Source organism: Podarcis melisellensis (genome assembly GCF_964234715.1).
Source record: "Podarcis melisellensis genome assembly, chromosome: 5".
NCBI classification, from domain to species: domain Eukaryota; kingdom Metazoa; phylum Chordata; class Lepidosauria; order Squamata; family Lacertidae; genus Podarcis; species Podarcis melisellensis.
This window is the reverse complement of record NC_138537.1, coordinates 39,217,618-39,241,789: the sequence shown is the minus strand read 5'-3', so window position 1 is coordinate 39,241,789 and position 24,172 is coordinate 39,217,618. Positions and strand designations below refer to the sequence as shown.

General features: G+C 43.6%; 1 protein-coding gene across 22 annotated transcripts in view; it reads right to left on the bottom strand.

Annotated features, from left to right (window-relative positions):
• The window catches only part of KIF1A (kinesin family member 1A), a 114,023-nt gene that overhangs the window by 46,188 nt on the left and 43,663 nt on the right, over positions 1-24,172 (bottom strand). For 4 of the 22 annotated variants that reach the window (XM_081912401.1, XM_081912412.1, XM_081912417.1 and 1 more), the window contains exons 13-27: positions 22,575-22,717; positions 21,172-21,198; positions 17,583-17,794; positions 17,033-17,112; positions 16,335-16,410; positions 12,269-12,348; positions 11,000-11,106; positions 10,064-10,144; positions 9,341-9,521; positions 8,919-8,991; positions 8,040-8,133; positions 6,438-6,586; positions 5,427-5,605; positions 4,168-4,305; positions 2,737-2,985 (exon numbers count right to left, since the gene is read on the bottom strand). In XM_081912401.1, the coding sequence (XP_081768527.1) occupies positions 2,737-2,985; positions 4,168-4,305; positions 5,427-5,605; positions 6,438-6,586; positions 8,040-8,133; positions 8,919-8,991; positions 9,341-9,521; positions 10,064-10,144; positions 11,000-11,106; positions 12,269-12,348; positions 16,335-16,410; positions 17,033-17,112; positions 17,583-17,794; positions 21,172-21,198; positions 22,575-22,717 (1,869 nt within the window). The remainder of the gene's footprint in view (positions 1-2,736; positions 2,986-4,167; positions 4,306-5,426; positions 5,606-6,437; positions 6,587-8,039; positions 8,134-8,918; positions 8,992-9,340; positions 9,522-10,063; positions 10,145-10,999; positions 11,107-12,268; positions 12,349-16,334; positions 16,411-17,032; positions 17,113-17,582; positions 17,795-21,171; positions 21,199-22,574; positions 22,718-24,172) is intronic. The other 18 variants (XM_081912422.1, XM_081912402.1, XM_081912403.1 and 15 more) reach the window with 7 other exon arrangements.

Sequence of the window (24,172 nt, the reverse complement as noted above, 5' to 3'; positions counted from 1 at the left end):
CAAGAGGCAAGTTTCCATGTATCCTTCCAGACAGCATCAATCAAGCAGCAGTAAATGGGCCTGCCCATAACATGGTTAAGAAATGCCTAGAGCTGGGGTTGGGAACTTCATCTGGCAGGTGGGTTGGTCACCTGTCAATCACCTGATGTCAGGTGACTTTTTTGCCTTGCACATGTATTGCACAGTGCATTGAAAAGCACTTGGTAAGACCCAGTAATCAAAATTCCAGGTCTTGAGAAGTCCCTTTCAAAGTGCTGTTTTGTACAGAACAGCATTACCCAAATGGGATGGCCTGGTGGACTGAATCAGGCCTATGGGCCAGAGATTCCCCACACCTGGCCTAGAGAAAATCAATGTACCCACAAACTTCCTTGGAACTGCAAATCTCCTTGATGCTCAAAACCCATGGGCAGATATTCTGAAAGAATGCAGATAACATCACCTTCTCAAATCTAGTCTCTCTTTTATTCAGCATAATCTTCATCTTCTTCATATGAGGTCTGGAATGTCCTGTTTTGAAACTGGATGGCTAAGAGGAAGCAGGAGGCATACATCTGTTGAAGTGCTGTTATGGTCACAGCCAACAAGGGCCCATTATGAAACAGGCCTGAAACCCAGAAGAATGAAGGAACTGGCAAACTGGAGAGGTGGAGAGGCAGAAGCAGTAAGAAGAGAAAGGGGTCAAGTCAGGGACGTTGGGAGGAGACAAAGAGGTAGAAGGATTGATAAAGGAAGGCTGAAAGAGGCTGTGTGTCATTAAAAGAATAGAGTAGGATAGAGGCACTAACCACAAGATTGGTGAGGTGCAAAGATGGCATGCTCAGACCAAAGAAAAGCCTTTCAAAAGGAAGACAAAAGTGAAATAACCCCCAATTTTGCTAAAGCTTTGGAGATAGAGCCAGCAGCTAAAAAAATAATAATAATAAGGAAAAAGAAAAAAAATCAAAGACAAAGATCCAATCAAAGCACACTTCATGAGAAATGTGAACGGCACAGCTGCTGCATGGGGGGAGTCAATTTTGTCTGACTCAAAAGACCCCCCAAGAACAGTTCACAGGATTGGGGGAGAGGGTGTTCCCTCATTGAGCTATTTGGTAGTTTGGCCTGTTTGTTGATTTAAAATCTCAAATCCCCCAGAAAAAAAGGAAGAAGCCAGCTCTTTCGGTCTGAGACTGCAGGACTCTTCCCCAATCTCCCTCTCTGGCTTTTCTAGGCCCTTTTCCTCCCTTGCTGGCTCCCATTTTCCTGACTCCTACTTAAAAGTGAGGAAACTAAAGCTTAGGACCTCTTGCCCAAATATCAAGGAAAGATCCCTATGTTAATACAAAGTTAAATTAATCCTAGTACTGTATAAAGTGAGCAGCTTCTGAGGTGCAGGTTTATGAATGTGGGCCCGTGAAGGGCAGGGCTTTGAAGGTAAAATTATGAATATTTGCTTCTGCCTGAGCAAAACAGACAAGGATATTGCAAGGACCCCAGTAGGATCCTGCCCCCTCATTTGTACAGAGTATGCATCCATTGCCAGAACGTGGTTGCTTTTCTGCCTTTGTGAGAAAATTGAATAGTGTGATGAAGAATCATATCTTTCTTAACAGCAAACTCAATTTGCAGTCCCAAAGGCACAAGGATGAAGCCTTTCGCTGCCAAATACGGAAATTAAAACTAACCATGTTTGCTTTCAATGAATAATTTCTCTCCAGTGCTTTTCTCTGCCAAATTGTAATGTAGCAGAAATAGCTTCACTCACTTACTAGGTGGGACAACAAATGGCACTGGTTGGTAGGGTCATCCCAAATCATTATGGTGAAGGACAAGATGGCATCCCACTCCAGTTCAGCTGAATCTTACTTGAAGACTGGTAATGGGACAGAGTCCTCCAGAACAGGCTACATGGCATACACAGCTCTGTCCTTCAGCACTTGCTGCCTGAGGTAGCTGCTTCACTCTGCCTACTGGCAGGGCTGCCCTGCTGGGTGGCCATACAAAAGCAACTGTACTTTCAAGCATATTCCAGAATTCGTTCCCAGAACTTTATTCACTACCCACTGCTCCTGTGTGCTGAAATCCTAGTTTCTATCCTTTGTCAAAGTTAAATACCCCAAATGCCAGTCTTCAGCATTTGCTGAGCAATGCAAACAAGATAAGTTTGCCTAGTTTCTTAATGTTTTCAGCATTTATTTCCTGTTTCTATATTCTAGTCCAATCAACTATCCTTCTCTCTGGAATGATGCCCTAGCGTTCCTTTATTCTAGAGCTAAATCTTAGTTCCCTCCATGTCTCCTAGATCAGAATTATCAGGGAACTGCATTAAATGCACACTCCTCACATCATACTGCACAGGAGCAGACAATGAAACTAGATTATCTTCCTGTTTTTGAGACCATAGGTATAAAATACGTTTTTTAAAAAAAAAACAGTCTTGAGAGAAGGCGCATAATTGCAGAAGCTTTAGCTCTGCAGGCAGGTTCTGGATATTCACGTCTAAGTTGTTGCCTCTCCAGAAGCCATCCCCTCATTTGTCTTCCTGCCAGTTTTCTCACAGTATATCTGATTCCTCCTTAGGTATGCTCAGACCCTCGCTTTTTTGTTTTGTTGGTTTTGCCCCCTCGTTTCTGGAACTTGTTAGAGAGCTCACCTGTCCCTGAGTGCCTTAACATGGGAACAATGTCAGAAAGCAGGTCTCTTATGCGAAAGAGCTAGTTCCTTCCCAGCATGCTCTCCTAAGACCTCACCAACCTTCCTACTAAACTGAACAGGGGGGAGCGGTCGTAAAATGGATCCTGGCCATCATACAGCGGGTACTCCGGAAAGATGTCTTCCTCCAGGTCATCCTCCTCCTCCTCCTTCCCCACGTGCTGCTCGTCAGCAGGCTCGGTGATGTCGGAGTCAGGGTTCGAGAAGGTGGGGGAGGGGGTGAGATCAGCCATGCGCTCGCTCATGCATGTGTTGAAAATAGGAGAGCTGTTGCAGCCAGAGATATCTGAACTAAGGTTAGTACAACAAGATAGGAGACAGGTTAACACCAGCTATTCCAAACACACAGAGAGAGACTAGGCTTGCTCTGCCTTTTCTTTTAGACCAAGCAGCAGTGTTAATAAGGAGGAGGGAAAGGAATGGAAAACCTCCCAGGCCAGATACATCTAACAAAGGAGCCACCAATGCCATCAGCTAAAAATGGTGAAGATCCAATAAATTTGATGCGAATTCCTCCAACGGTTCTCACCAAAACAACTATGGAGTTTGATAAGGTTCTTCTGACTCATTGGTATGGGAAGAAATTCCATTGTGAATCCTGACAATGGAATATATAATGCCTCAGATGTACCCAGATTTATTAAAATTCAATGGGAAACCCTTTCTGCCTGGCCCCCAACAATTCCCAGCTGGTGGCATCACATTTGTTTCTAACAGTTGCATGGGAAGCACATGATAACACACATTATATACTGGGCAGTATATAGGCAGATACACTCCAAATGACACACACAAATGTACAAATCCTACAGCAGGGTTTCTTAGCTGCATTCCATCCTACAAGCTATTTTTTTCTTCAGGTACAAGATCATATTACCTCCCCACAGCCAGCCAGAAGGATCTTCTGCATGGTAATACTGTACAGGTGGGTGGCCACAGTCCTCTATGGCATCTATTTGTAATGGTTCCCACCAATCCAGAGGTCACAATCTGCAAGCAGGGAATCCTGCTTGAAGGGCTACAATTTAAGACTTTAGAAGCTAAGGTGGTCCATCCTGGATCATGGAAAGACCAGGCTCTAAAAGCCTCTTTTGACCTTGCTGTAGGAAATTTCAGCCATCAGTGATGGTATTGAGAAAGAGAACATAACTTTGGACACCATGCACTGGACATCATGCGTAGCTTTGTGAAAGGGCTGTGTCAGCATATATGTGCGTGCATGTGCAGCTCACAGTAAAAGAGCTTCTGCACCGATATAAATGGGAAGACAACCCACTCCAGTACATAAATCTGGAGAGCAGAAAGCGATCCCTACAAAAAGGGCGAGATGCTGTGCAATTATCTTGTTGTGTGATCTAATCTCTACCCAACTGTGGAAGGAATGCTTGTGCAGCACAACATCAGTTCTTGGGCCATTTCCTTCCTTGGGTCTCTTCAGTTTGGCATGATATTTTGACAGATCAAAGCTCTCACCTGCCAACCAGCCTGAACCAAGGGAAGCGATCATAAAAGGGGTCTCCGCCTGTCACCACATTGTCACAGTCTTCTATAACACTAGAGGGCACTTCAGCCGCCCGGTCATACATCTCCCGCATCAGGTCCAACCTCTGCCTGCAATGGCAGAGAAAACAAATGAACTCACACAATGGTGACTGAGTAAGCAATTCTCCACTGGGCTACTTGCACCTAAACCATTATCTTACCTGTGTGTCCTCAAAAGCTGGTCTGAAACCTGCTCTGCTCACTAGAGGCACATTGATACATAGGGGAAATTCCCATCTCTCTTGGGACTGGCAAATAAAAAATGCTTCTCAAACAATAGTGGGAGCCTGTTTATCCTGAATTTTGGCTTTTTCACTCAAGCACTAGGTGCATGCTCAGAGGAAGTGGATGCATGATTATTCTGGCATGTGCAAAAATCAGAATTTGGTCAGGTGATGAACTTGTCAAAATGTAGACTGATCAGAGGCATATCAAATGCAATCTAGCTTTGATACATGTCAAAAGGTTTCTATGAGATTTCTGCATATATAATCACATTGCATCAAATAGCAATGTAAGATAAGGTGGTCATCCTGAATTGCAGAGACTATAAGCTAAAATTTATCTTTTGACTTTACCTAGCTATTTCAGGTAGTATTGGGAAGGAGTATACTTTGGAAACCAGGCACAGGTTGTGTTATTTTGCTGACACATCCACAAAACTTAATCCCATTTCCATACTCGACTCACCTTGCCAGATCATGGCATACTTGAATGCTTATGTATATAAGTCCTAAAATAACCTGTGAATGCAACATTAACACATTTATAGATATACAGTCGTACCTTGGTTTTTGAACAGCTTAGTTATTGAATGTTTTGGCTTCCGAACGCCGCAAACCCAGAAGTGGCTGTTCTGATTTGCGAACTATTTTTGGAAGCCAAACGTCCGACAGGGCTTCAGTGGCTTCCGATTGGCTGCAGGAGCTTCCAGCAGCCAATCAGAAGCTGAGCTTTGGTTTCTGAATGTTTTGAAAGTTGAACAGACTTCCAGAATGGATTCTGTTCGACTTCCAAGGTACGACTGTATCTCCCTTTGTCAAGGGCACAATTGGCTTACTGTGAAATAAGAGGGCTCACTACCATGTCAGACAATAATCCTATATTCTGTATCACCTTCCTTCCAGGTAATCAAAGTTCCTTGACTTTCTGTCAGCCACCTAGTTGCCCATTAAAATATATTTGCTTACCTGAGTTTCTCCAGAGTCCAGTAATGGGTTGCTCCATTCTTCTGGTCCTGCACCTCCACTGCCACAATAGTCCTCGGGAAAGGACGTTTCTCACGGTCTTTGGCAGCATCCGGAGGAAGCAGGTCTGGAGGCAGAGGTGAGTACAGGGTGTCTGTAAGGAGCACAAACTGAAATTGAACCTGGAAAGGAAAGGAAGGGAAGAGTCATTGTTGCTGGCTAGTACTTCCTCATGCAGAGAGGTCACTACTCAGGGCACCCTCTTCTCTCACACCACATATAAATGATGATAGCAGGGTTTTCACTCAGACAAGAACCCTCAAAACTTACTTGTCTTTATCCAGGTCACTTGTAGTTGCAGCCAGCTGGTCTGTGGTCACTCCATTTCATATCTTAAATAATTTAATAACAGCAGCAACCACCACTGCCTTTCAACGGTTATACAAGGATACTTTTTTGCTAATGGACCTGGGTGAAAATACTCTGGTAAAATGCTGCTTTTTCTTATGATTCCGCCCCCTACCAAGTTTTTTTTAAAGAGTAACTGCTAGTCAAACAATGTAATATTTCTCTTAACTTCAAAGCCCTGTGTCCCTCCTCTCATTTATATGTTGGTTATTTCAATAACCATAAAAATTCCCTTGTGGGATCAAACAAAAGTCCATTTAATTAGTTTGGTTTTCAATCACAGCTAGATGCTTTTGGACATTCACAAATCTGGCATGGCCTTTTCCTGTTCTCCAGAGCATCTGGTAATCAGAGACATTATCAGTTTGTACACTGAAGTTCAATATAGCTGTCATGGCTAATGACCAATTAATCAGGGCCAGCCACACCATTGGGCAGGGGGATGCTACTTCCTCCAGTAGTAGATGTGGGGGAGTGCAGGGTGTTGAGGGTACAGTTGTATGTGCCCAGTTCCATCTGGAATACTATTTCATCTGAAGAAACAGTAACAGAATGCAGAATAGACAATGCCAATCACCATTTGTCACTATGACAGAACCTGCTCACCTTCTTCTTCAGCTCCACACTGATGGCATTGGCCTCCTTCAAGAAAATGGCATTGCCCCACAGCTGATCCCGAAGAGATGTAAACTGGTACCATTTCCACTTCCTGAAGGCCCAGAGCGCCTGCTCAAACTCTCGCTCTGTCCATGGTACTGGTGAGATAAACACTCCACATGGTCACTCTCTTCAAAGAGCAAGTTCTTGCTGACACCCCTTGATTATAGCTCACATTATCTTTTCCTCAAACAAACTGTCTACGGCAGGCTTCCTCAAACTCGGTCCTCCAGATGTTTTGAGACTACAATTCCCATCATCCCGGACCAGTGGTCCTGCTAGCTAGGGATCATGGGAGTTGTAGGCCAAAAACATCTGGAGGGCCGAGTTTGAGAAAGCCTGGTCTACTGCCCACTGGCAGGTGGGCAGAACAAAATCCTGGGTGCAATGGCCTTCAGACAGATCCCCCAAACTCTTTTAATACCTTGGGATACATTCTAGAGTGCCAAGCTTGAAAAAAACATACTCTAAGGACTGGTTTCAGTGAACCACATTCCCTAGCTAGTTAACTTCCCAGCAGCTCCCCTACAAAGGCTCCAAAGGAAACAAGAAGACATTATTGCAATGTGGTTGCTCAACTTGTTTGCATGAGCCCAATTGGCATTTATTTTCATACCTACCGGAACCTCTAGTTCTGGGGCAGCTAGCACTGTACCCCACATATGTTGTGAACTACAACTCCCATCATCTCTGACTACTGGCTGTGCAGGCTGAGGCTGATGGGACTTGTAGGGTCCCATCTCCTCCCCCGTACACTGTTCTGGGGTTCTGCTAACCGTCCAGAGTGGATTTTAGAGGAAGGGGGAAATGGGGAGAGGAGAGAGGGGAAAACCCCATTGCACTTCCACTAGAGCACCAGGTTGGCTGAATTCGGTGCCAAATCACCTGGAGAGCACTGGATGGGGAAGACTGCTCTAGCTCATATTTGATTTCCTGGCTCTTCTCTGACTAAACTTGCTTCTGACTGAACAAGCACAATTTTTTTACAAACACAGCTTTTTGCACTATGCAATCACAATCATTCAACAACATGACAAAACAGCAATCCTAACAGAGCAGTCCACTAAACAATGCAGTATTTATATTTATTTAGTTCTTGGAACTGGGTACAGCCAGACTGTAGCAGACCCCTGTCCTGTACAGCCACTTCTAATCAGTGTACTGTAGACATTATTCAGCTCGATGAGCCAAAGGCCTGAGTCAGTATAAGCAGCTTATCTGGAATGTATATGCCACATAATCAGGCTTCTATATATGGGAATAGAGACCTAATCCCAGTGCTTTTTTCCTTTAACAAAAAAAAAAGGTGCCAGTACTCACAATGAAGTTGTTACAGCAAGTGCCACACTTTTTAACAAGAAGAAGAGGTGCCCTTGAGAACCCCCTGGGAAAAAACACCGCCTAATCCTTTTCAATATATTACTTCTATATATTGAGTGAGCAGTTCAAAATAACAATATTTTGTTTGCATTTTATATTCGAATATAAGTAGCTGAATACAACTCACTGAATGATAGGTTTAATAGCTCTTTCTTTTCAATGAATTATTACCTTCATCCTCAGGTTCCTCCTCTTCCTCATTAGCCTCAGGATAATACCTTGAGTCCATCTGCTTCTGTAAAGCCTCCAGTTTACTCTCATAATCCTAAAAGAGCAAACAGATGAGCAGTTAATAATCCTATTGCCTGAGTTTTGATATTATGTGCTGAGTCCAGGTAAAACCAAGAAATTATTCCATCCCCTCATCAATACTTTCCATTTCCTTAGTAATCACCATTTCAGTTTAGTGGATTGTGAAGTTTCCTGAGAGACAGAATTATAAGAAACCATACCTACATAGATTATTCATAATCTTAAACAATGTGGGACATTAGGTGGGGACTATTATGTGGAGTTCTTGACCTTTTACAAATGTGATTATATAAGAATCTGGCTTGCTGGGAGATGCAAATCCTAGTCATTATTTCTCTTGCACTTTAGGTGGTATAGCGCAGGGGTGGGCAGATCGATTTTATGTAGATAAAGCAGGGATGTCTGACTTCCAACTGTTTGATAATGGAAACAACAAAATGACCCCCCCCTCTAAATTATACTGTAGAAATGGGGGGCGGGGGGCGGGGCGGCACACACACAGACCGGGAATGGATGTGTGTGAAAACTGTGAGCTCAATTCTCTCTAGTACTCAAAACAAATTCCTGAGCTCAGAATTCTTTAATTTAAGTAAACATTTTTTGCACTTGGCTCCAGTTGCCGCTTCTCAGGACACTACTAAAACGTATACACAGTAGATCCTGCAAGCCTAAAGTCTGCCCTGTGCTATATAGTGTCACATCCTGGAAATGATTGTGTCCCCTACCAATTACAGTGCAACTTGTCTGCTTTATGCTACTCTCGTAACATATGCAAAAAGCAACCTGTTTATTACTTACAAGTCTTTGCTGCTCCAGAAGGTAATTGGCTTCTTCTCTTTCCTTCCGGTACTGATCTTCCAGTTCCTGAAGCCTACAGAGAAAAAGGAATGGCAGAATGTCCATGCAGTACTGAAAATTGCAGAGAACCATTACATTTCCTATTCCCCTGCCATGTTACCTTCTCCATATCCAACCCCTGCCCTCTCTCGTGTGTAAGTGTGAAGTTGCCTTATACTGACTTAGACCATTGCCAGCTAGTCCAGTATTGTCTCCTCTGACTTCAGGATTCTCTGGCAAAGGCCTTTCCTATCAGCTGCCAACTGGAGATGCAGGCATTGATTCTGGGACCTTCTCTACATTCTCTGCATGTTACTGAGCTACCACCCTCTGAATTATGCAGCCCTGTCAATGAGCTCTTCTGCATTCTTCCTTCCACTCACCTCTGTTCCATCTCCTGCTTCATGTCAATGCCTTGTTTCTCCAACAGCTCTCTTTGGGCAAAAGCCCAGTCCACTGGTTCAGCTGGGGTTTCTGCACATGGAGTTCGCTCCCGCTCCTGGCGTGCCTGCTCAGGGTGGTTAAATCGAAATACGTGGCTCTTTCCCATGATTATGCGATTTCCTGTGCAGAGAGGGGAGCATATTTACTAGAGGGGTTGAAATAGGATAGGATTCCAGAAACTGATCAACACATTGCTAAGATGATGAAATTATGTCCAACTGCAAAGCTTCTGTCTCATGTCATATACAACTCACCTGTCCCTAATGACTTCAACACAAACCATGCTCAACCACCAGTCCATTCGGGACAAAGAGGCCCTCTTTCAGAAAATTATTTCCATGAGCATTATTTTATCAGGGAGAACTTTCCGACCATAAGAGCTGTTTGGAAGTGGAATGGACTCATTCAGAAGGTAGTGGACTCTTCTTCATTGGAGATTTTTAAGCAGTGTTTGGATGGCCACCTGTCATCTCTAATTGAAATTTCTGTATTGCAGGGGGTTGGACTAGATGACGCTCAGGGTCCATTCCAACTGTACAATTCTGTGATTCTATGATTCCACAAGTCTATCCCGCCATGGTAGAGAGCTACCTGATTTCATTGAGTCTCTTACAACACTTTCCTCCTATTCCTGATTCCCTTCTACTGGAGAATGAACCTACCTGATCTTAAGATGCTGGGCTCTGTTACTTTCTTTCCATTGACATAGGTGTCTGCTCCCTCACAAGGTTCTAGAGTCACCACTGCTATGGAAAACGCACAAAGGGAATTGGGAGAGGACAGGGAATAAAACAGTGTGTGAGAATTACAGAGAACAAACTTCCCCACAATCTTCTTACAAATACAATCAATAAGCTTGCTGAGAGGGGAACCAAAACCTCTGCATTAAACCTTGATGGGCAGCAACATACAGAAAGCAAGGCAATGCCTTCATTCTAAAAAACAATTTTTGTTAGAGATGATACTTTAGGCTTGAAGGTATCTGTTCATAATAACACATCAAGATATGGCCCAGAGGCTCCAAAGGAGCTATAGGGATAAGGTTGGACAAAAATATTTGCTGCTTGAGGCAAAGGATAATATTATGCTCATTCCCCCATTACATATACAAATGCAGGCTGGACTAGTGGTTGAATCTTACTTTAACACTCAATGGGACAGTGTCCTCTAATGCTGGGAAGGGGAACCTGTGACTCACCAGAAGATTTTGGACTCCAACTTCCATCAGCCTCAGTCACCATGGCCAATCAATTATTATGTGAGTTGTAGTCCAACAATGTCTGGAGAGCCACAGGTGCCCCATCGTTGCTCTGTAGCAACCAAGGGCAACATATATGAAAAGTCTTGTGGCAGGACTGTTGTGATTATTGCTAAAAGCCTGCAGAGGTCAAACTGAGCTGATACAACTGAGAAGCAAAGAGACAGCACTTCCGAATGCAGCTACTTTCCAAAGTGCTCCATTTGAAAGGCAGGTAAGGAAGAAAGTGGCATTCTGCATACCCATTGGCAGTAATGGAGACAAATGAGTTAGAGAAGCTCAGTTCTAACTAGGTAGAAAAGGAAGCCCAAAAAGCGTGAGGCTCTCTGTATGGGGATACCTTCACTGCCAGCCTTAGTGTCACTTCGGAATATGCAGTGCTCTTCTTTGATGAAGTGACCGCTGAGGACAATGTCCTGCCTCCTCTCAGCATCTTCTCGACCAACCCTGTTGGGGCAAAACACAGTTGCTGAGGTTTTCAAAACAGCAAAGCATTTTAGGTGCTTTCTGATTAATAACAGAGCTCCTTGGACCAACCCTATTAGGGTCCCAATGGACAGGAAAGCTAGAAGAATGCCTTTGCAGAAAGCATCAAACACACACCAAGTCTTGTTTAGCTGCAGTAGCTATTGGTTTACTTCTAGTCACAATTCAAGATGCAGTTTATATAGAAAGCCTTAAGCAGGCTGGGCCAAGTCTATCTTAGTGAGCACCTTCTCTCAGATGAGGGCCTGTTGGGGATCTCACTTCTGCTCCATATCCATAAGGAGCAGGGCTGTTTTTGTAGTCTTGTTACAGCTCTGAAATGTCCTCTAGGCAATGACTCAGGCCCTAGTCCAGATCTACTTACACAAAAAGGTACTTAAGAACGAGTCCTTTACCAAAATGTGGGTGAGGTTCAAATACACGTCCCACTGAAAGCAAATCTAGGCAGTATTTGCATTCAGATGCTTGTGTGATTTACACTCATAGTTACTGTTCCAGCAAATTATATGTATATGGACTGAGGAAGCCTGCTTCCACACATGGATCTCCTTAGTCTAGCCTTCCCTAACCAGGTGCCCTCCAGATGTTTCAGGCTACACAACTATCATCAGCCCTAACTGGTACATAGTCCAAAGTATCTGGAGGGCATCAGGCTGGAAGGCTGCCTTAGCTGAATGTATGTATGAAAGAAGAAACTTGATCTGTGAAATCCTTTTAGCTTTGCCACTTTCTGGCTCCTAAATAGTTGGATGGTTTTGGATAATCCATCCTTTCGTTGTACATTTTTCTCATTGTATTTTGGTATATTTTTTGCTCTTTTCCCTCTTCTTCACTGCTAGATATGCATGCACAGACTTGGAGAGTAACTAAGTGTGTTTTACTACTTTTAGTATTTGTTAATGTTTTGTGCTGTACATTGCCTAGTGGGGGTTTTCTTTAGTTGGAAAGGCAATGTAGAGATGTTATAAATAACCATGCAGACATACAAAAAGGTAAGATGTGCCAAATTCAGTCTGTGACACCTCCAGTTGACATTTGAATGTAAACTGCTGGTGAAAATCACATCAATGTCCATCTTCTCTGTTAATCCTGGCAAAGTTGTAATTGTTACTATCATTATTACCTGGTTATTCCATCTTTAATGTAATACAGAAGGCACTCAGACATGAGTGGGTCCTCATTTAGGTTGACCAGATGTGGTGTCTAAGAGAGAGAAGAGATAGGTAGAGTGGGAGAGAGAGATTAACACCGTTTTCTTTCACAGGCCAAGGCCTAGCCTTGCTCTTCTGACAAGTCTGCCCTTTTTCAGAGTGACCTAATGTGCCACAGCATTGATAGCCCAAGATGTTTTGCTGCCCGAGGAAGGCAAATCCCACCCCACACCCCACACACATATTCCACATATGTGTGGGGGGGGCTGATGAATCTTACCTGAGCACAGGCTAATAGACAGTGCCTGCCACCAAATTTAAGGGGAACAGGCTAGTTCAGCGGGTACGGGATAGTCCCCGCCAAGGCCGTCTTGGCCTGCCACCACTAGTGCCATGCCCCCGCCCCCACTGCTCGCCCTTCCCAACCACTCACTGCTTACCTGTGCTACTCACGCTTGCCCCCACCCTTCCCACTCACCTCTCATCTGGCACTCTGGCGATCGTCAACAGTCACAACATGGTGATGAGCCAGAAGCCGCTTTGGTGCGACTCTGCTGACAATCGCCAGAGTGAGTGTCTTTTGCTCAGGCACTAATGCCAGAGCTACAGACCAAAAAAACCAGGACATTCCAGGATAGAAACAGAAGCCAGGACTGACTTTAAAATGGAACAGTTGGCAGGTCTGCTTGTGGCACCTTAAAGATTTAACACATTAAGATTCACTTCATCAGTATGATCCAATGGATGACATATGGGGACTCCTCCAATCACAACGTAGAACCTTTTCAGGCTGAGGGGTGTATGGAAAGTTGTTGGGGGCTATGTCCCAGCAGTGGCAGGGGCCAGATCCATACACCCTTTACACACACTCACAGACATACCTCCCATGAAAACATAGCCATATTTTAAATTCTCAGTAACTCAGTTCAAGTTTCACTTTCCATTTTCCTCACTTACTTGATTTATAAAGTTTATAAAAGAGGGAAAGTTCTGCTACCTCCATTTTCAGTGCAAAAAGCAGGACGAACTTGCTAATCCCTGCAAAATCATTCAATTAACATCAATGTATAACCAAACTGCAAGCCCCACCTTAATTACTCAAGGCCTCAAACTTCAACACGCATTTACATTTAGTCGATCGCGCTAACCCGGAAGCCTACATTCCAAAAATATTATGTATGCAGTCACAAAAAACACTGGCACTTTTCATATTTGCAAGGGCCAGAAGTCCACCTCTTTCAGACCCTCCAAGTGTCCCTATTTCCTAGGGGTCCCTGATTTAGAGAAGCTGTCCCAGTTTCTGATTCAATCCCAGAATGTCCCGCTTTTCCTTATGATGTCCCTATTTTCATTGCAGAAATGTTAGAGGATATGGAGTTATCCAACCCCAGAGCCATCTGAGCCACCTTCCTGCAAAGGGAAGGGTTTTTTTAATGTTTAATGTTTTGTTATGTTTTTATATGTGTTGGAAGCTGCGCAGAGTGGCTGTGGCAACCCAGTAAGATGTGTGGGTATAAATAGTAAAATTATCATTATGGAATGAGACGTCCCTATTTTCATTGAAGAAATGTTGGAGGGTATGCTCTCTAAGGCTTTTTCACTTCTGCTTGAGATTCTTGTATCAGATCTTCTTGCAGAGTAAGGAGCAGCAATTGCACAACATCAAAACTCTCCTCCTGCCCTGCCTTCAAACATATAGCTACTTGTCTTAGGAAGTTTATTTCCTTCAATTTCTATGTCTCCTCTCCAAAATGGAAATAATGAGCCATTTTATCAAGCATTTTCCCACACAATACAAAGTGATATAAAAATTATTAATATAAATGTGATTCACCCTACTGAAACAACATGCTCACATTACCAAGCGTTCAGAAAAGAAGGACATTTTAATTTTAAAGGTCTCACTCTGCCACGTGCAAGGTCCTCATTTTGGGGGTTCAACAGATCAACATTATGTTAGATCAAATGACTTACAGAACATTACTGCCATTGCCATCATGGAATCCCTTCTTGGAAAGATATTAGCATTGCAACTATCACAGCAATCTGAACACCATGCAAAGTGGACCAGATACCATTTACTCATGCAAGGATTGGAACCCCACAAATAGCAAACATGCGTCCAATAAGTTTTCCACTTGTCCTGTGCTTCAACCCCAGAAAACTGCTCTTTAACACTAAATTGGGGGGGGGGGGAGGCTGAAAACTCAACTGCCATTTGTTCCAATTTAGCGCTAAACCATGGGTTTTCCAGGGGGGAAGCAGATGGGCAAATGGAAGTGTGGATGAACCCCAAGTTTCAACAACTCTTCTCAGTATGAAATTATCATCTTCACTGAAAAGCTGTACCTATGCACTTTAAACACTGATCAATCAGTCAGAAGTAAGGCAGTGAAATGATTACAATCAGTTGATTGACAGCCCTGCTTATAAGTATGAGCAGTTACTGGAGCAGGCACGCAGATGCAACCGCCATGGCTGAGTTCTGTTCTCCTGCCTCTAAGCAATCAACACCTGAGGCCTCTCTGGAGAGATGAGGCAGTATGATGCAGAGCTCTCTCCACTACTGAATTAGGCACCATGTAACGTAACATACTTTGCTTGTGACATGGGGCAGAGTCATGGGTGAACAAACAAGCTTATTACATCACCCTTTGTAATGATTTCAATTATGTAATTCATAGAAAACATGCTGAATGTTGCTGTGCCTTCCTTCTCCCTGAACTACTTCTAGTCGCCGTGTACAGAATTCAGAATGTTTTCTTGGCACCAGACAGTACAAACCAATTGTCTGAAAAGGAATCACACAGATCACTCCAATACAACCCCTTAACAAGACCAACCTTCTTGGGGGAAAACACCCCTACACTCTCCAGGAAAACATCCTGGGGTTTAACTGGGGGTTTAACTGGGGGTGGCTACGTGACAAAGGAAGAAAGAAAAGAAAGAATTCAAATGTGCAATATGTCAAAATAAATCATTATCACAAACATATGAATCAAAGTGTTCTACTATAAACTGTTCTAGTAATCATATATAAATTTTGAGAAATGAAATAAAGACCTAAGGAACTAACATTCATGTTCCTTGCTAGAGTATTGAGTTCCCCACTTCTTGCTACCTTCTGAAATATGTTGTGCTATTGGACCTGTAATAATTTCACACATACCCAGAAGAACAAGGGTTGATAAACTGTATTAGAATCAGGACAAGGCTTCTTTTGGCTCTGCCTGAGCATAACTAATATGATGTAAGAAGACTAGTTCTAGGCAGTTGGGTTATAGGGTTGTACAACACCATTAGTTCTACTTCTTGCCTCCCTATGCTGTTGGGTGGGGAAAGTGCTATCAAACAGTCCTATTTTCATGTTCACTGTACTGAAGAAAAATACCTTTAACATATCTATGTGTTTTAATAGCAAGAGACTTTGATTTGAAATATCAATGAATGAAGAGAGAATATGCTTCATAGAGTTCTTGGTCCTCCAGCAACTAGAGTGGACTGTTAGTGGGGATTAGACACATGCATAGAAGATGGGTCTATCAATGACTATTAACCATGAAGGCTAAATGGGACCCTCATGTTTGGAGGCAAGATGCCACTGACAACTGGTTGCTGAATATCTGTCATGCTCTTCTTGTGGGCTCCCTTGTGCCATCTTGTTGGCCACTGAGTAGATGGATCTCTTTTTTTGTTCTTATGAATAAGGGAGTACCCCCAAGCGTAACTACTCATCAGGACAGGCCTAATTCTGTTTCTTTCAAGCAGCCCAATGGAAACAGAAACAAACTACTGCTGGATCTTCTAATAGAAATTTAATATGTGCTATTGCTAGATGAGTACTAATTGTGTAGCAGCAGCAGCAGACCATTCAGAAAGGGGGAAAATATTCATTCAAAATGCTAATGAAAACATCTATGCATCACCAGAGTCTCAGGTGGAGTTTTGTCTCTATATTTAATTGATATATATGTTTCGCCATTAGCAGATATCAAAATGCAATTGAGCACAGTGGAAGAGGCAGAAAAAGAATCCTACCTTTTTAGGTGAAAATACTCCCAGTGTACCACCATCTTCTCTCATAGCCACTCCCATTTCTGCAAGCAAAGCTTCCCTGGAAAACACCAAAGGATGCAACTAGAACTTAAACAACTCTGCCAAGGCCTGGATCTTGTAGCATTCAGAAAGAGATTGCACCATGCTCTCTAAACAAAATTGATGGTAACAGATGTAAATCATTAAAATGCTGGTCTTATGGAAGTATTGATGTTGGGGAAGGATAAGCAGGGGTGAGTGGAATAGTAGCAAAGGTAAGTGTTAACAGCAGGCTCTGAGGCACAGAAAGAGCCATGCTTTTAGAGGAAACATGTGATGAAATGAAAGATGAGCCCTCTTTACTTGGCTTTCTGCTAAACTTGATGGGGCTGGGAGAGATTTCTTGCACTCCAACATGCACCATGCGTTTTTCAAAAAGTAACATATGAAATGGTTCTTCCTGGTCCAACAATTCTCAGCCTCTCAGGATCTCTAGTCATCATAAATGGGGAGTCTATGAGCTGAAACAGCCTCCATGTGGCAATTGCTCCTCATGATGACTTTAACAGGTGGCTCTCTGCCAATACATGGAGTGTTTCTCTGTTATACTGAGGCCATACTGTGATGAAACAAAGTGTCAAGCTACATAGACTCAGGTGTGAACTTTTATATGAATATAGCCCTCATAGCTTGACTCCTACCTCTCCATACGAATTGCTTCTGTCCTGCGCAGCTTTTCTTCCCATGTTTCATTCAGCTCAGCAATGATCTTCTCAGTTTCCTGCAGTGGGAAAGTTGAACATAAAACATTGAACTAGGAATATATTGCCTGCAATGCATTATGCAGAGCTTATCAACCTTTCTCTAGGACAGGGATGGTAAATCTGTGGCCCTCCAGTTTTGCTGAACTAAAACTCCCATCATCCCCAATCAATGGCCATGCTGGCTGGGGTTGATGGGAGCTGGAGTCCAACAACTTCTGGAGGGCTTCAGATTCCCTGTCCAGGATGCAACAATCAGAACAACTTTATTCCACTACTGGAATATGCACAGTGCACATTCACATTTGACCTGATCATAGTTAACAGGTGGCTTCAGATTCTTTCCAACATTATCTGAACAAAGTTATAATATTTAAAGGCAACACTGGAGACTAACAATTATTGTCTCTGCTATGGTCTCTTTCTACCAAGTTTCCCACCATCAGTATCTCTGTAGTACAAATATGGCATGCATGATCTTGGCTCTTACCTTCAGTCTCTCAATGGCTTCTTCACTACCTGGAGCAAACATGATGCGTTCGTGGAGACTGGAGACCGAAGCAGCTCGGCTGGACAGGGCTGAGAGTGAGGAGGACGGGCTCATTCCTACCAAGGCATTGGTCACTGTGGAGAGATTGTCATGGCGTTGACTCATATCTGCCACTCTACGATTATCATTATTGTTCTGAAAGTCGGACATGTCTAAGGGGTTCGGGAGGGGAGAAAGAAGAGGGAAAGACACAAAGACAAGAAGGAAGGAAAAGATAGAGAAAAGAAATGCAGTTGGGAAATAGCAACATGATGCAATGAGGAGAAAGGTAGAAATTCAACGAAGAGATACACAGACAATAATGTGGGTATAGGTGCCAGGGCAGGAGCCTAACATCAGCTTATATTAAGTCTCACTTTGCTCATGCCTGTGCCTTGGGGGAAATGGACAGCTTACTGAAGATCTTGTCTACAACCACTGTGGACCCCTTCTCCTCTAGCATCATAGGCAGGGGATAGAAAAATTCCCGGATAACATGTCCATTAAGGCCATGCAGGAGAGGATTTCAGGACTGATGGGATCTGGAGTTTAACAACATCTGGAAGGTCATGGGATCCCCACCCCTGCAACACATGTTCTAGATATGTAATATAGACATCTGCTCTCAGATAAAGGTTGGATCTTTGGCTGGTGTCAAATGCTCCAAAGCTTCCTGTCATTCCATATCTGTTGCATCATTACTATTGATAAAAGCCAGAAAAGGCCCCAAAATGAAGAGCATAGAATAAATAAACTTTGTGGGTCTAACAGGAAAATTCAAACACTGTTGAAACAGGTAATATTAGTATCAGCGTTTTTTACATCCAAGGGTATTGCATGTTAACAACACATTAGTTTTATGAGGTTCATGTCCAAACTACAACAAATAAATGTTTCCAGCAAAAGTTTAGTGTTTTAATAGTTAGTGTTAGCATAATATTAATGAGCCCAAGAGCTTGAATTTAGAACCAAGTGTTCAACTTTCCATCTGTTTGTGAAGGTCAGAATGGAAGTGTTGCTTGAAAAAGAAGGACCATAGACACGGCATCTTCCCTATATGGATCAAGATAGTCATTGAGTATCAGCCATTTCAGTCAAAACTCAAAGGAAAAGGGGAAAGTAGGAGATTAGCTGTTGGGAATTCCCAAGGTATTTCTTGTTCATTCATGTAGATCAGGATAAGATGGCTGCTGTTTCAGTTTCTTTGGCATCATCCAAGATTAGGACAAAAGCTGTGCATATTCAGAGACTCTGAAATGAGTGGCCTTCCTGCTCAAAGAAGTCCCCTTCTAAATTTTACCTTTTCACTGCATTTTAACAAGGAATAGGAAACTGAAAGAGTCCAGGGCATGCATCTTTGTAATGCCAAAAAGGCCAAACATACATGAGATGCATGAAATCCAGGAGAAGACCCTGCGAGTTTTACATGATGTAAATCTAATGTTCTGTTTCCCTAAACATTATAAACAACAATAACCAGGAACACCTCTCTCCGACTGTCCTGGTAAACCTTTTTGCAGCAATGGATAACACACTGGCCTTGCAATACAGTTGTCCTCTCCTCTGCAGCTAAATTATTCAGCCTCTGTTCAGAGGCCTAGCTAGCAGAAGCCTAGGCACGGTTTTGGGAGCGGGGTGCCATCCTGCTGGTCATGATCTGTTGCGTCCTTCTCAGGCACTCTCCAGCAGGATGAAGCCAAAGGAGAAGGCAACAGCTCAGGCGTCCTGCGAGCCCTGAGCTGATCAAAAAAGGAGTGTGGGGTTGGCGCTTGCCTGTTGCCTCCTTCTCAGAGGCCCTCCATCTGGAGCCTGGAGGGCACCTGAGAAGGGTGAAACAGCTCAGGCATCCTGCAAGCTCAGAAGCAACGCTGCCCCTCTCCAATGCTGGGGTCCAAGGCTGTGAGCCTGCCACGCCTCCAAGCATCAGAGATACTGGAATGATCCAGGGCTGTGAGGGCACCCAGAAAGAACACGGCAGCTCAGGCACCCTGCAGGTCCCGTGCTGCCTGCAAAAGCAATGCAGGATTGGCACATGGAGCTGCTTTGTCTCTCCGGTGAGGACGCAGTTGCTTTGGTGGCGCGCCCCGCCTCCATGGCGCGGCGCTCTCTCTCTGGCGTGTGCCCACCAGCCCCGGGGTGGTGTCGGGTTTGTCTGCTTCCCCCATTCCTCACCCTTACAAAATCTCTTTGAGATGGAGAACCAGGACTATGGCTCTTGAGTAAAGAGCAGAATAAATATTGATGCACTATTTCCCGAGGCTATGTTTTAGAAAAGGGCATTGGCAAACAGGTTGGTAACTCAGCATAATTGTTAAATTAGTAACAACATCAGAAATCCAGGTGTAATCAGGTGAGCAGCACTGTTAACTACTCTGATTTAGGTTGGATTTCTGGTTCAATAAATCATATGTTTAATATGTTTAATAATATAAATAGATGTCTTGGGCTTTGTTCAGCAGATGGGCGGAGGGAAGGCAGAACCTGAGCAATCCGGGGGGGGGGGCAGGCCCGGTTGGGTTTTTAATGCATGGACACTGGGTGATTTCTGAGAACATACAAACCCTGGATAATTTGGTTTGCCTGCCTGTGGTTTAAATGGGTGTTTTAGATCAGAGCGTAGGCTGTAGGCTGCACTGCTCACAAACAAGGCACAGACTGCAGCGCCTTTTAACATGCCAGCAAAAGCCAGTTCATTCTGTCACACCCATCAGCCAATTAACTATTCCAGCAACATTCCTAACAGGTACAACCATACAATCAGCAGAAGAGCCAAATAGGATCACCAGTAACAACTGTGCCACCTGTGGCCTGAAGCAGATACCTTAGTTTCCTTCCTCCTTCCCTCTCTCCCCACCCCAGAACATATTCGTTAGACCCAGTCCCAGCAGAAGCAGAAGCAGCAACAGCAGCAAAAGCAGCAGGAAACACAGTTACAGCATAGAGAAAGGAAACCTCAAGAGCATAGACTGCCCAGAAGATTTTAGTAGGCAAAATTTCCTGGATAATAAGATTGTGAAAGACAAAAGTCAAGGTATAGTGAAGAGCTGCAGGACCTCCAACTAAGGACACAGGGCAAAATGGCCTGGAGGAGGTATAGATTATGAAGTTTGTTTTGTCTATGGGTGCATGTGTCAGTCAAGCCCATAAAAGATCTCATTACAGGATTCTCAGGGTTTGGGACAGATATTCTCCAATTGTGAGGGGCAGTCTCACACCTGGGCCTCTTCATGGGAGGAAAGACCATTTCTATGGAACAAGGTTATAATTAGAGTGCAGGACTCAGCACAGCAATCTCTCATTGGTGCTGTTGAAAGCAGTGGGTGCCCATCCAGGTTATGTTTAACACGGTGACTGGATTATCGCTGATGCTTCTTTTTCCCCTCCTCCCTCAGGTTGGGAAGCTATGAAGGCGACCATGTTCCCAGTAGCCTTGCTGAATTGTACTTGGGGAACTGTCTCCTTTCTCATGCTGTACTTATGTTCCTTAGCTATGACTGAGCCTGTCAGAAGCAGAGAAGCACACAAAATATCAGCAATGGGGAATACACACATTTAGGTCCTCCTGGAACAGGATTGGCTAAGAGAGATAGGAGAAGGGTGCGGGGGGAAGACAAAGAAAACAAGAGTAGGTTTATCTCATAGGTATAAAGAAACAACACCTGAGGGCCTTTCCACATTACCAGAAACCTGGAATTTGTTCTTTTGTACAGTATGCCATGTATTTCCATAGTGCAGGATAGGAATCAGACTGACTGCAAGGGGATAGTCTTCTGTCAAACTAGTTTAAATGGGAAGATGTGTGATCACCTTTTCAGGAGCACACAACATCCAAGCAAATATAGGGGTGTGGAAAATGAAACTAAAATGCTAACAAAATGGTGGTTTTCAGCAATGACACAGTCACCATCCAATAAAGGAAACATGAAACTTATAAGCCCACCTTCTCTGCAGCACTTACTCGCTGTAGGTGGTAGATTCCATCTTCCTAGCATCAAAATACTGCTGTTTGATTGCTGTGAGATAAAGAAACCAAAATCCCTACATCTCACAACAAATGTGCTATCTGGGAGAAAGACATTTTGATCCCCTGCATCAACTGAACTTTTTTATTGCTCAATTTATATTATTGGCAGGAAAGGCCCTGAGATGCATATCCTTCACGTCAAACTATTTCTCCCTCATTCACAGCGTAGGAAGCTACCACAGCAATATAATGTGGTGACACAATTCTCCCAAGTCAGACAGGAGGAGAACTGAAATACTGCTATGATCCTGTGCAGTGGTTTTTTCCCCCCTAAAAAAAAATGTTTAGGGGTGCTCTCATTTTCCTACTCATATTGAAATACTGCCCCTCAATGAGGCCAAACTTAGATTCACAAAATGTTTAGGGGTATGTGTACCCCTGCGTACCCCCAGAAAGAAAGCACTGATTCTATGACTGGGCCTGTAAAAAGCTATGGGTCATGTAGAGGGATGTGCCTGAAACCAGGTGTGCAAAGACAGATAATACTTTTAGGGAATCAGGAGGAAACAATGGGGAAGGAAAAGATGTCCCAGGAACAGAGCTGCCTTGGGGTCATTTTCCATATTACTTCCATCTGGCAGGTGTGACAACACAGTGAGCTATTCATTTGCAGTAGCTTCATAGTTAGATTGAGCAATTGTCACCATGTGAGAGCACATCTTTTGTTCAACAGTTTGTAGTGATGTGATAAAAATAACCTGTAGTGGTGAGCACACCTGACACAGCCATTGTATGCAATGACTTAGCTTCCACATGGTGGCTATAACATGTGACCTGACCCTTATACCTTCTTATTGTCACTTCGCAGTAGGGCAGGAGGACAGGAGGGCTATCAAGCAGAAAGGGAAACCACACAGAGGGTGGATCTTGTTCTATTCAAGGTGGGGATAAATGCCAGTCCCAGTCCAATGTGTAGAAATGTAACATACTGTCAATGATGTCTCCCAGGCCCTGGGCGTACAGCAGGTCTCTCAGGCGAGCCACTTCATCCTTCAGTTCTCTGATCAGTTTGTTGTTAGGATCCTCATTAATGACGGCATTGCATCTGATCTGCTTAGCTCGGTCAGCATACCTGTAGGAGCAAGATTCATTCTGGGTAAACTAGGAAGGGCTGCTGACAGTACCATACTGTGTGGCTTCTACGGAAGCACACTGAGGTGAGCTTCCTCATTCAGTCTCAGAAAACCCTCCCAAACTCAGAAAATAGCTCAGTTAATTCCAGTCCAATTCTGAGTTATACAAGACCTCGTTCCACACTCAGTTTTGGTAACCAAGGACACAGAGAGATCAATTCTTTCGCACATCACCCTGGTGAGCCTCCAACCCCACACCCCTTCCATCTACCTACCTGCCCACCTGCCTCCATCACTACGCACACACAACACACACATGCCCCCAAGCTGGAGAAAAACATTCAGGGCCATGCCACTTTTTAATTTTATTTGCAGATTTGTAAATTGCTTCATAACCCAAAGTTACAAAAATGGTGTATAATAAAATAAGATAAAATACCAATACAAATGAAATATTTGAGGTAAGAACTGAAAACTGCCAATATTATTACTTCTACCAGGAAATACAAAATATGATTACATACATTACATACATACTCTCTGGTATAGTAGAGAGATTCTGTAGGGCCCTGGATAGGGGAGCATACTGGGACTTTCCCGGCCTCTACTGCACTCTAAGAGAATCGCCAGCAGAGCTCTTTAGAGTGGTGAACCAGCTGGCCCAGACCTGGGTTGTATCACTGAAAACAGACCAGTCACTAGTCTGTTGTGAGAGATTTGTGGACTACTTTGAGGGTAGAATCACTCAGATCCATGCTGAGCTTGATGCCACAATTGGTCTGGCTCCATTGGAGGTCCCCGGAGCACCATCGAATGACCCCTTGTGGGATTGGTTTCAGTTGCTGCAGCCTGAGAATCTGGCCTCCTCAGACACATCAATAAAGCATCTTAGTCTGGCAGTCTGAATCGAGAGGGGTTGCTCACAAGTGAACAGGGATGTTTCATCCCTCTTATGCAGAGTCAAGCTGATAATAATAGCACAGTGAAATCCCTGAAGGACAATGATATGGACGAAGAAGTGGTGGAACCTCAGACTCTTCCTGTGGCAACAACATTAGTTAACAGCAAAGCATATTCACTGCCTTCCATAAGAAGGAGCACTGCTACACTATTAGCAAAGAACTGTGGTGGTGTTATTAACGGTGGAAATAGATAGGATGTTAGGAGGAGAACATACATGGATACCTTCATTCAACTTTATTTGCATAGCTCCTACAATAAAGTCAGGCTGTTTTTTCACCATGTGAATTTTCTTCCTGCTTGATGTATCTGATCAGGGTGTATCAGCATGCTTTTCCAGGCTCCAAAAGGACATATTCACCACTGCTGTTATTGTGAAACTACTGTGGGTTAATCAAGTGACCAAAGTGGCAGTAAGTTAATATACGCTCAGTGCTTTTCTGTGGAACCAACTTGAAATTGTTGTGATATGAACATTATATGCAAACTTGCAT